This window comes from Oryx dammah, unplaced genomic scaffold (genome assembly GCF_014754425.2).
Source record: "Oryx dammah isolate SB20612 unplaced genomic scaffold, SCBI_Odam_1.1 HiC_scaffold_19, whole genome shotgun sequence".
NCBI lineage: Eukaryota > Metazoa > Chordata > Mammalia > Artiodactyla > Bovidae > Oryx > Oryx dammah.
In genome coordinates, this window is record NW_024070203.1 from 81,218,270 (window position 1) to 81,231,417 (window position 13,148).

General features: G+C 39.0%; 1 protein-coding gene across 2 annotated transcripts in view; it reads right to left on the bottom strand.

The window, feature by feature from the left end:
- DPY19L4 (dpy-19 like 4) overlaps window positions 1–12,738 on the bottom strand; it is a 57,467-nt gene extending 44,729 nt beyond the window's left edge. Inside the window, exons 1-2 of one of the 2 annotated variants that reach the window (XM_040261045.1) lie at window positions 12,606–12,738; window positions 7,149–7,259 (exon numbers count right to left, since the gene is read on the bottom strand). In XM_040261045.1, the coding sequence (XP_040116979.1) occupies window positions 7,149–7,259; window positions 12,606–12,621 (127 nt within the window). In that variant the 5' untranslated portion in view covers window positions 12,622–12,738. Of the gene's footprint in view, window positions 1–7,148; window positions 7,260–12,325; window positions 12,496–12,605 lie in introns of those variants that run through there. The other variant, XM_040261046.1, reaches the window with a different exon arrangement.
- Between the last annotated feature and the right edge of the window lie 410 nt (window positions 12,739–13,148).

Genomic DNA, 13,148 nt, shown 5'->3' on the forward strand with positions numbered 1-13,148 from the left:
TGAACACTAAAGAAAGTATGGACTTTAGTTAACATATTGAGGGCTTCCCAGGTGGTGCAGTGGTAAAGAATCCACCTGCCAATCCAAGAGAGGCAAGTTTGATCCCTTGGCTGGGAATATCTCCTAGAAGAGGAAATGGCAACCCACTAAAGTATTCTTGCCTGGGAAATCTCATGGACAAAAGAGCCTGGTGGGTTACAGTCCATACAGTTGCAGAGAGTCAGACACGACTGAGCAACTGAGCACACAAGAGTATTCCATCAACCACTTCAAAAAAAAATGTATCTAAAGCGACTGAAAGCAACTATACTCTAATAAAATTAATAATATATATTATTGATGCTAAAACAAAAATAATGTATCAATAAAATGGTTCATTATTTGTACCAAATGAACCATACTAATAAATTCTTACAGGGGGTGTGCAAGATAGGAACTCTGTACTATACTATCTGTTCAATTCTTCTATAAATTAAAAATAGTTTTTAAAATTCAAGTCTATCAGGGACAGCAGAGCCTGGTGGGCTGCCGTCTATGGGGCCACACAGAGTTGGACACGACTGACGCAACTTAGCAGCAGCAGCAGCAGCAGCAGCAGGGTAGAATGGATACGTGTATATTATACATATTACAGATATATATAATATACAATGGATTCATGTATATTATGGCTGAATTTCTTCAGTATTCACCTGAAAGTATCACAATATTGTTTGTTAATTGGCTATACTCCAATACAAAAGAAAAAGTTTAAAAAAATAAATAAAAGTCTCTCAATTCAAAAAAAGGAGTACAAGGAATGTACTACCAAATATTTAGAGAAAAAAAATATAGGTTCATTTAGAATTACTATTGCTTTTTTTTTCCTTATCAAATAATTTTTTATTGAGGAATACTTTACACACTACAAATTATAACTCTTTGAATTATACAAGGTAATGACTGTTTATAATTATATATTTAAAACATCATACACAACTGTTACATATATATATGTATGTAAATACTTCTTGTCAAAAGCATAGAACACATTTGAATTTTCTACACACAGGATGATTTAGCCCTTCTACAGCTATTAAGATTCAGTATAATAACAAATACCATATGATTTCACTTATACGTATTATCTGAAAAAAAATGAAAAGAACATAACAAAGCAGAAAGAAAGTCAGGTACAGAGAACAGGTGGTTGCCAAACAGCAGAGAAGTGGGGGATGAAGAAATAGGTGAAGGGGATTATGACGTACAAACTTCTAGCTACAAAATAAATGAATCACAGGTATGAAATGTACAGTGTGGGGACTATAGTCAATAATTATATATCTTTTTAAAAAAAACTTTTAATTTTTCTTTGGAATATAGGCAATTAACAATGCTTTGATGGTTTCAGGTACACAGCAAAGCAACTAAGCTGTACATATACATGTATCCGCTCTCCCCCAAACCCCCGTTCCATTCAGGCTGCCACATAACACTGAGCAGGGTTCCCAGTGATATGCAGTAGGTCTTTGTTGGTTATCCATTTTAAACACAGCAGTGTGTACACATCAATCTCAAACTCGGTAACAATTCCTCCCGGCCACTGTCCCCCTGGTAGACAGAATACATATTTGTATGGTAACAGATGGCAAGGTGACTTACGGTGGTCATCATTTTGAAATCTACAGAACTACTGATTCACTATGTTGTGTAACAGGAACTAACATATTGTTGTAGGTCAATTATACTTCAAAAACAAATTCAGAGAGAAAAAGATCAGACTTGTGGTTACCAGAGGTGAGAGGTGGGGAAGAGGGAACTGAATGAAGGTGTAGTCAAAATGTACAAACTTCCAGCTGTAAGATAAGTAAGTACTAGGGATACAATGTACTATATGGGATATATAATTAATACTGCTATGTTATATATGAAAGCTGTTAAGAAAGTAAAGCTTAAGAGTTCTCAAGGAAAAAAAATTTTATATTTCTTTAATTCTGTAATTTCTATTTCTTTAATTCTGTATCTAATGAACTTTTGTGATAATTATTCCATGATATATGCAAGTTAAACCATTATGCCTATACAGTGCTGTATGTCAATTATATCTCAATAAAACTATAGGGGAAAAAAAAAAGATTCAGTAAATTAAGCCCAGGCTTCAAGGTCCAATGCCCAGTGTTATGTTACTGAATGACTGACAGGTTTGTAAAAACAAACCTGCTGACTTACTAATTTAGCTAAACTAAAACTGCAGCTTAATAAATTATTTAATAAATACTGGTATGCACAGCACATTAGAGACATTAAATACTAGCTAGATATCAATAAATTAGTAAGAATTATATTAAAAATGCTTGAAAGATACTACCCAATAAATCAAATATTAGAATCAGAGAATTTCCTAGCGATTCAGTGGTTAGGACTTTGTTTTCACTGCCAAGGGGGAGGGTTCAATAACTGGTCAGGGAACCAAGATCCCACAAGTCATTTGACTTGGCCAAAGATGAAAATAAATATGCAAATAAATGTTTTTTTAAAAAGAATCAGCATGACACGATTATTTTACAATTACTGTTTCCAACAGCAAATGGAAAGCATTTGCCCTGGCACAAAGCAAGAGATCAGTAAATAATAGTTATTATTATTGGGCTATAAAAGCATACTTGCAAAAATATATAAGATAGTTAATTAAAGCAGTGTTGACACAACGCAACCTATAAAAAGACTACAAGAAAATTTACCTAACATGGTAATTTGGTAAAAGTACTAAACGTATCTTTTCCTGTATCTTTTAAATTAATTCCTGGACAATGAAAATTAATCCTGATAATCAAGGGCTATTACAAAAAATACATTCAACCAAATCCTACATATAAATGCCTTACCTTAGTACTATTTTGTTTGTGAAGATTCTGTAGAGTCAAAGCTGGAATCAAGCTATCAGTGTTCAGTGTATAAGTATATACGTTTTAGAAAAAATAAAGAGCTCTGGGTCCTGGAAATTATTTATTTAAAAATTATCATGGGAGTTCCCTGGTGGTCTAGTGGTTAGAATTCCGGGCTTTCACTGCCATGGCCCAACCACGGTTCAATACCTGGTTAGGGAACTGAGATCCAGCAAGCTGTGTAGCATGGCCAAAAAAAAAAAAAAAAAAAATTACCATTTAAAATTGGAAAACTGGAAAGTAAAGGACTGATTTCCAGTTAAGTTACATTAGTCACAAACAGGCCTAATCAAAAAACTTCTGTATGTTTCAACCCCAAGTTAACTCCCTTGTACCGAACTGAGATCCCATAAGCCACATAGCCAAAAAAAAAAAAGAAACATAGTATTCAATTTCACAAAAAGTAAAATAAACAAAAGAAAAAAGTACAAATGCACTGAAAAAATATAAGCAGTACTTGTCAAAATTTTAATAGCTATTATCTAGCAGTTCTTGCCTGGAGAATCCCAGGGACGGCAGAGCCTGGTGGGCTGCCATCTATGGGGTCGCGCAGAGTCGGACACGGACTGAAGCGACTTAGCAGCAGGAGAATTACACATATATTTTATTTTTATTATACTTTTCTCTATTTTCACATTTTTGATCCTAAAAACACATTTTTGTAGTTGGGGGAAAATACTGTTCTATAGTAGCTATCTCTAAATTGCTTAATAGAACAATTGCTTATACTGTATTTTCCAAAACATATTAAATGATCACTATATTAGTTGGCTTTGCTGTAGTGAAGAAGTGACCCCCATACTTCCAATGGCTTAGAAAACAAGTATTTGTTTCTCACTCATGTTACTATGGATTTTGGATCAGCTGTCACTCCCCACTCAATTCCAGATTTTAGATTAGCTGTGGCTCCTCTTGTATCTTCAGAGTTCCAGAACGGAATCAGTCCTTATTTGGGACATGCTGTTCTCATTACAGAGGAAAAGATCAGAACAGGCAAAAACATATGATGCCTCTTCCAAATTCTGATTAGAACAAGTACACGGCTACTCTAACTCACAGTCCATTGGCTCAGGCAACTCACATATATAAACCTGACAATGGGGTAGGGAAGTACACTCTGTTTCAGAGAGGCACTCCAAATCAACACAATAATGGGAAAGAGCATACAATGCGTTTTCAGGGAAGGGAGAAAATATTTGTGAACAACTGAAGAATCCATGAGGATTTGCCCCGTTCATCACAAATATCTACTTCCCTTCAAAGGCAAAAATCACTTACTCCTCAGGAAAGATACCCTAAGAGCAGCCTATTTGGCTTGCTTCCTGAATGTAGAAAGTTAGGAATTCAAACATCATTTCAAGACGTGAATAGCTGGGTTCTTCTTAACCTAGGCTGGCAGCTCTGCTGACAGCATGTATCTCTCTAAGCTTAGCTGACAATTTGCCTAGGTATTTACCTAAGAGAAATAAAAACTGTTGCTGTTGTTTAGTCGCTACGTCATGTCCGAACCTTTGTGACCTCATGGTCTGTAACCCACCAGGCTACTCTGTCCATGGGATTTCCCAGACAATACTTCCTTCTCCAAGAGAAATAAAAATAGATGTCCACAAAAAGACTGGTACAAGTTTTCATAGCAGCCTTATTCATAATAGCTAAATCTTGGAAATTACTCAAATATCCAACTAGAAAAGCAGGAATAAACTCTTACAGCAAGATGAATGAATCTCAAAATGATTACATTTTAAGGATAACATATTGAACTAAGTGAAAGAATCCAGACACAAAGGCATATGTGTTGTGTGATTCTATTTACATGAAATTCTACAACATGCAGTTAATCAATATTGAAGAATATCAGAAGAGTGGTTGTTTTAGGGGGCACTGGGGAATTCTACTGGAAAGGGATACAAAAGAACTTTCTGGGATAAGGGAAATGTTATGTATCTTAATTGTATTCAAGTACCAAAATTCACTTAATACCTATGATTCTGTGCATTTTATCGTTAAGTTGTACCTTAATTTTACAAAATTAAATCATTCATTTTTGCAAAGAAAAAAACAATTTTATTGGTTTTTCACCTACTTGATTCCAGTCAGCTCTGTTCTCCAATAACTACCCCCAATTTTTCTTCTAGATATGCCTCTCTCAGAGGTTTAACTACATGTATTTTGAACTAATCAAGCTTTGCTTATTTGTCACAAAAGCCACACCTTTTGTTCTTTTCCCCTGAGTGCTTTATTCAACTGAAAGCAGTTACTAGGAACCACTTTAAACCTCATACATTTTAACAGACGAAGTGACTGATCATGCCCTTGATTTGGTCATTGCCCTAAGGATTCATCTTTATCAGTCTTTGTTACTTCAAGTACTTCTCAATTTTATGATTTACTACTTGAAAAGACAAACAATACTAACTTCAACACTATAAGTCTCAGAAATTTCGGACTCCTACTTTCCTCTACATGTCTGCTGGCAAATGGGCCAGTTCTGTTCTAATGGATCTCTTTCCTGCAATCAAAGCAGTTCATAATCAAGGTACTCTAGTAATAATCTCTTTTGTGATCTTGTTATCTAAAGTAATAAAAACAAAAGTACTAGAATTTTAACTATTCACAAGAAACAGTTTTATAAAATGATTTATCACACATATGATGTATTATTATTTTCCATCTCCCAAAATGTTTATCTTATTTGAACAAATTTTTATAAATTGGCTTTGAACTCCCTTTGGGAAGAATCTATTGGTAAAAGCTGTTCAGCTCCTAAGGATGGCATATTCTCCAGAGCCACTTTCAGATATGGTTCAGGAGGATAATGGAAAAGGACGGACCTTCAGAGGATAAAGCCAAGGACCACAAAGAACAATGAACTGGGCAACTACCCCCAAGGAAAACAGCTAGTGACTAATCAAGAAACATTCCCTTCTCCAGAGGAGGAAGACCTCCAGTGTTTAATGTATCTCTTCCTCTTCCTCTTTCTGAATGGAAGCATTTATTTTGGTTATCCTGTCTCCAACCAAAAATGTATAATGGAAAAGTGGACATGTACAGAAAAGATTACCATAGCAGGCTTATAACTGCTTTGCTAAGAAAAGCCTGCTTAAAAAAAAAAGAAAAGCCTGCTTAAAAGCTAAGCTCTTGGTAGGTCTCTGGGAACCTGGATTTCCAAAGGTTTCACATCATTTTCTAATGAGTGGTTTACTGTGTCTAACTTATTTGTGCCAACAGTATGCTTCACACCTACTGCTTTCTTTCTAGGAATCTAGAACTTTTGCATGCATTAAGCAAAGGTTACATGATCAGCCACCACTAAAAATTCTGAGCAGAGTTGTTAACAAGCTTCCCAGGCAGACAAAACAACAAATGCCACAAATTGAAGCTGAAGGAATTACGCATGTCCTATGTGTCCTGGAAGCTTTTGCCCATATGCCTTTTCCCTTTGCTGATTTTGTTTTAGACTGTTCAACCTCTGAACACAGGACTGGGTTTGGGGACCCCTGACACAGAACAAGTAACTTGTTTTTTCAGTTCTTTTGGATCAGAATGAGTCAGAGCTAACTCTGAATAGACCCTAATAAGATGACCTTAGGTTCAAGACTGATGCCCTCACTAGGCAAGACTGAGCGTCTTCCTTGGAGTCGGGGAGGTATCAAGTATACTCTGTCTGAGGGAGAGAAATAAATATTTATGACCAAAAGGCCAGAATGTGGTAGACTATTATTATTACTCCCAACTACTTTGTCCTTTCCTGTAAAGATTTTTCATTCCTGCCCATTACCACGTGACTTGTCGTGCATCCTGTAGTCAGAATAAACTTCTCCATCACATGGCCTGGATTGACTGGATGACTTCTTTGGGCCAACAGAATGCAAGTACAAGTGACAGTGTGCAGTTCAGCAAAACCTTTAACAGGCGCTGCATGACTCTGCCTGTCTCCTGCTTTTTCTCTGCCACAAGAACACATCCCAAATAGAGACTGTTCCTTCAGGACACATGAAGCTTCATCAGCCAACCGACAGCCACAATATGCAAGTTAATCAGAAATAAACGCTTTCTGTAAGCCAGGGACACTTAGGAATTGTTCTATAGCAAAACCTAATGAAAGATGATTGATACCACCACATACTTAAGACAAAATTAATTTATAATTTAAAATATTACTGTAAAATATACTACCTAACATAACTATTTTTTAATAGTAAAAAACCTCCAAATCTAACTTACGTTTTGGAGCTCTTTCAGGAACTGGAGTGTCATTGATTTTCTCTTCTTTGGCAGATTCTTTATTTTCTGAAGACTTTGGCTTTTTTCTTCGGCGCAATTCTATAGTTGGTCCTTAAAATATTTGAGACATTATTGCAATGTGTATAACAAACTATTCTGTCTGTATCTTGAACTGATTTACCTTTATTATACTAAGGCAAAAGTCCCAGGAAGAACTATTAGTACCAAAGATAACTCTTTTCATAATTATTTTAGCACTCCCTGCAAAACAAACATTCCTACAAACCAAATGACAATATAAGTTCTGCCTCCAATCCATGCTTTCAGAGTCTTATTGATAAACTGAGCTCTTCTCTCGAGATGATGCTATTTTCAAAACATCCTAAAATAAGTAAACTCTTCCAGAATGACTAGAGAACAAAGTGTTATTTAATAAATTGGCTTATTTTTCAAGTTACTTGAGAGTATCATATGCATTATTCATGAATTAATAATTTTTTTAAATAAAAATATAATAAATTGATCACAAAATTATACTTCATTTGTTTAAAATCCTGAAGGTTCTACAGAATTTCACAGTGCTGTGTTATCATTATTATTCTACAGTCTTAGACGTTTAGGTATCAGAAAATAGGCTGAATCTATAAAAATCCCTATATTTGGGAAACTCTCAGAAATTTTTCCAATATTCCATTATCTACTATTTCTACAACCTATTAAAAAAAATGTAATGCAGAAAGTACTTTCAAATCAGTAAACTAAATTCCAAATTAAACAAGAATTTACTATATTCTCCCTAATTACTCTTCCTCCCTAGTTAATTATGAGGTAGACTGCGTCATGTAGGTATAGAACACTATCATGGGCTGTCAAGGCTTAAGGTGGTACAAGAATTTATCTCTTTCCTACAGAAGCAGGGTTTGCTGCTACTAAGTCACTTCAGTCGTGTCTGACTCTGTGCGACCCCAGAGACGGCAGCCCACCAGGCTTCCCCGTCCCTGGCATTCTCTAGGCAAGAACAGTGGAGTGGGTTGCCATTTCCTTCTCCAATGCATGAAAGTGAAGCCGCTCAGTCGTGCCCGACTCTTCGAGATCCCATGGACTGCAGCCTACCAGGCTCCTCCATCCATGGGATTTTCCAGGCAAGAGTACTGGAGTGGGGTGCCATTGCCTTCTCCATAGAAGCAGGGTTTAATGAGTCTAAAAAGAGAAGTCAAAAAGGAGAAATGAATTAGCTACTATTGCTGATATCAGATGGCTAATTCTAACTTTACTGTGGAAAATGAATAAAATTTATTTTAAAAAAGCTTCAAAGCAAATTTGTATGTTTGTTAAAATGTCTTTCAACACTGACATACTGAGGGAAAAAAAAATACCATATACTTAGTGGCTTCTGTCTGACTAGTCGAAATTTTAACCATTTTTATATCATTTATTCTTTATTTTATAATCATGTTAAGCAGCAATGTCAGTGAACAGATTGGAAAATGAAATTATTAGAAAAGTCATACCATGGATATTGAGCATTTTTGCATACAAATCTGGGACAACTAATAAATACTATTTTATTCCTCATTTATGATTTCCTTTTAATTTTGCTATGGGTTAAAACAAAAGTTAAAAGCAGTCAACAAGAATGAAAATTTATGTAAAGCCAAACAAAGTCTTTTGTTGCAAGCGATCATTTTAAATTTTACTGAAAAAGAACACAGGGCTTCCCTGGTAGTCCAGTGGTTAAGAATCTGCCTGCCAATGCAGGAGACATGGGTTTGGTCCCTGGTCCAGGAAGATTCCACATGCCGTGAGGTAACTAAGGCCGTGCACCACAACTACTGAAGCCTGAGCACCATAGAGTCTACGCCCCACAACAAGAGAACCCACCACAATGAGAGGCCCTGCACCACAACTAGAGAGTAGGCCTCCACCCCACAACCACAGAAAGCCCAGCAACGAAGAACCAACATAGTCAAAAATCAAATAAATACATAAAGAAATTTTAAAAAGAATGTAACCACAAGTAGACACACATCCATGATTAAACACGTTAAAAAATGTAATTGGGTAATTTCAGAAATCAAGGAAACAAACCTACTGCAAGTTAAAGTGTTAGGCGCTCAACTGTATCCAATGCTTTGCAGCATGGTGGACTAGAGCCCGCCAGGCTCCTCTGTCCGTGGGATTCTCCAGGCAAGCATACTGGAGAGCTTTGCCATTTCCTTCTCCAGGGCATCTTCCTGACCCAGGGACCAAACTCAGGTCTCCTGCACTGCAGGCAGATTCTTTACTGTCTGAGCAACCAGGCAAGCCAAACAAAATATGTGACCAATGAGTTAGATAGGGCTTTTTTTATTACACAGAGTCTAAAAGTATGCATTTAAGATAACGATAACTTGGAAAGGATGAGGATATTCACAGAAAAGTGTTCTTCACAAAAAGCTATCATTTTGCTTTTTTAAAAAATTTATCTATAAAATGAATCACTTTACAGAGATTTTAATAGAGTGTGCACATACATGGGTTTTTTTGTTTTTTGCATCCATGCTGCATAGGATGCGGGATCTTAGTTCTCTAGGGATCAAACCCATGACCCCTGAAGTGGACACTAAGCAATGGACCTCCGGGGAATTCCAGTACTATTTTCTTGATTCTAAAATGTCATATATTTTAAGACACTATTTAATAATAGTTTTTCAAGAGGAAAACAAAACAAAACACTACCATATTAAATACCTGCACTGATTTTAAGACATGCCAATTTCAGTGGCATTAAACTGTGGGAGGAAAAAGTACTACTTAGGAAATACAGTAACCTTTTAAACCAATCTCTTCCATCTTGTTCCTAAACTTTTTGCCTGTGACTATAAAACAAAACTGACCGGATGCAAATTTTACCTCATTTTCTTTATGTTGATCTTTTAACTTCATAATTGACAAACAAAGCCCAGAATCCCTAGGTGGATAAGCAACAAAGACCAAAGCAGTGGATAAACCAGATTATTCATTCTGATAGGAAAGCTCTGGGTTAGAATTCAAGTTTTCTTTTCGCTATAATTTTAGCATTGTAAAGAAAAAGTCCAGTAAATAAAAATGATAACACAGCCACAGGAACAACCTACTATTTCAGTCCCTGGCTCTGTGATCTTCACATCATACAGTTAACAAGGCTACAAATAGGCTTTCAAATGTCCATCTAGACTATACATAGCAGTTTCCAAGAAAAGTGTGAATACTGCTCTACTCAAAGCTGTCACTTTCTTTGCTCTAACATTTCTTCCAAGATATACAAATACAATACCATGACTCTCTACAGCATCAAGAGAAGATGAGATTCCCAAAGAGTATTTACTTAGAGAAAACATGGGACAAAGAAAAGGGGCCAAGTGAAGTGAATGATAAGCGAAAAAGCAATATAGAAAACATGTGTATACAAGTAAAATAGACTATTTAGTCAAATTTTAATACAGTGAATACAAATAACATGCATTTTGAAAAAGTATGGAGTGCCTAATAAACATAAAGTACTCAGAATAATGCCTAGCACATAGACATGTTTATTATAAATAACATTACTAGATTACAATAAATAAGAATTTAATTACTAGTTGTTGCTGTGCTCAGTCATGTCTGACTTTCTGCGACCCTTTGGGCTATAGCCCTCCAGGTTCCTCTGTCCATGGGATTTTTCAGGCAAGAATATTGGAGTGGGTTGTTATTTCCTCCTCCAGGGGATCTTCCCAACCCAGAGATCCAACCCATATCTCCTGTGTCTCCTGCATTGCAGGCGTATTCTTTACCTGCTGAACCATTGGGGAAGCACACCTAACACATTAGACAGCCAAATATTTATGAAATTAAAAGTCTGTTGAATGAAACTATAACTTAACAAAACTTCAGTGCATTAATTATTCCAAGTAAGAGGTATTTCATTCCTTTGGATTATCTGTCGTTCTACAAACAAAGTCATTTTTCACTTTATATCACGGAAGTAAATTTCACAAACTTGTATGGCTTATGAAATCACAACTGGTTCCACATCATATCTGTTTAGTTAGGTCTAACTTTAACCTGTTAAAACAATTCCTCATTAGCATGATATATAATATTAAAGACTTTTAGTACTGCAGTTTTAATTTTTTTATGCTTTAAGTGCTCATGGAAATATATAAGTGAGCTTATCAACCCACCCCAAGATTTGCAGGTAGTTAGAAAAGTAAAAAAATATGAAAAAATCTATCACATATACTGGAACCAAAGATAAAACCAAGGCGACAAACAGAAATACATTCTTCCTTACCAACTACAAAGAATTTAGTTTTGAAGCTGTTTTTAGGTACAGTGTCTTAAATTAGACCAGTTTTAACCCAGAAAACTTGAGGAGGAGGAGGAGGCAAATATGAAGCAAGACTGAGCGCAGGAACAGAGCAGCAAGTCACAGAGCAAACAATTCTTAATTTTTTTAAAACTGTTTTCCACTGAAATCTTCAGACTCCCTTCTTGCATTCCTGGTTTAGCAAGGCTTCAGTCCAAACATCACGTTCACAACCCTCCTCAACAAGCTTAAAAGTCATATTTTCCAGAATGAAAAGTCTAACTGCTCAGTCAGGCGATATCATTGTATCTATGCCTGAAAGCACGATGCCAATTATGAACATGTGACACAAATGTTTCCTAGAACATCTCTCGCTGGCGAAGTTCCGCCCAGCTCCCCATTTTTCTCTCATACCTATCAGCTTCTGTGGATCAATACTGAGTGACCTGTCTTGGCAGTGGCCCTGAAGACGTGAAAAGCTTTCTCCAGCCCACCTACTTTCACCCTCAAAGCACTCCGGGCTTCCGGATACCCCCAAAGCCACCCATTCCTTCTCCCTGTGCCGTCGCCCCCTAAACCTGTCAATGAAATTGGCTGACCTTCACTCTTCCGTTTCTGCTTCTTCGTCTCCTCCCAATCCACCTCATCACCCCTTTCATCCCAAACCCTTACCCTTGCCTCTTTCTGTCCCCCGCTTGGCGTGCGGCTCCTCTGACCCAGGGGTGACCTGGTCAGCACCCACAGACGTCTCAGGAGCGCACTCAGCCCGAGGGGCACTCAGAACACGACTTTCACTCCCGAAGGAGACACTCAGCACTCGCACCGACATCTTCTCAACCCGAGTCTGTCCCCCGCTCCGCTCGCTCACCAGCAGCTCCCGGCCCTTCCTCTCCGCCACTCCCCCCACGGCGTTCTCTCCCGCGACCCGATTTCCAACTTCAAGCTCCACCTCTGCCTCCCACTCGAGCCGGCGCGACTTCAGGCCGTCCCCTCCACTCCCTCTCCATGTCTCCGCGCACCTCCCGCCCCCCTCGCCGCGGTCCCGCTCCTTCCCGCCGGGCAGCCGCGCCACCAGCAGCCCGGGTCTCCTGGCCCTTTTCCCGAGACCTCTGGCGGCCGTACGCGCGCCGGACCCCGGGGCCGGTCACCTTCTTCCTCCGCCATCGTCCCCGCGGAGGCCGGGGGGGGGGGGTCCCTCGGGGCTCCAGCGCCGCCCGGCGTTTCCCGCCTCCGCGTAGCCGAGCCCCGCGGCTCTCCTCAGGCCCGCTCCCGGGCCGCCGCACCCCCACTTCCTGACCCGCCCACTCACCCCCCTCCGGTGTCGCCGCCAACCGCGTCCCCTCGCCCCGGGCCGCCTTGGAACCAGAGTGCTGGGAGCGGAGGGCTGGCCGGAGTGTTTGGCGGGAGCGCCTGGGCCTGGGCGGGCAGGAAGGAAGGCGGCTCAGGCGGGGTGGCTCCGCCCACGGCTGGCGCTCCGGGCCCCTTCCGCCCGCACCCCCAGGAGACAAGTCCCGGGGTTCTCGCTGAGGCCCTTCCCCACACACACACCCGTAAAGGTGGGTGCCCGAGGGCCCTTGTGGCACTTTTGTGACTGGACTCCGGTATTCCCTGGTGGCTCAGACGGTAAAGACTCCGACTGTAGTGCGGGAGACTTGGGTTCGGTCCCTGGGTCGGGAAGATCCCCTGGAGGA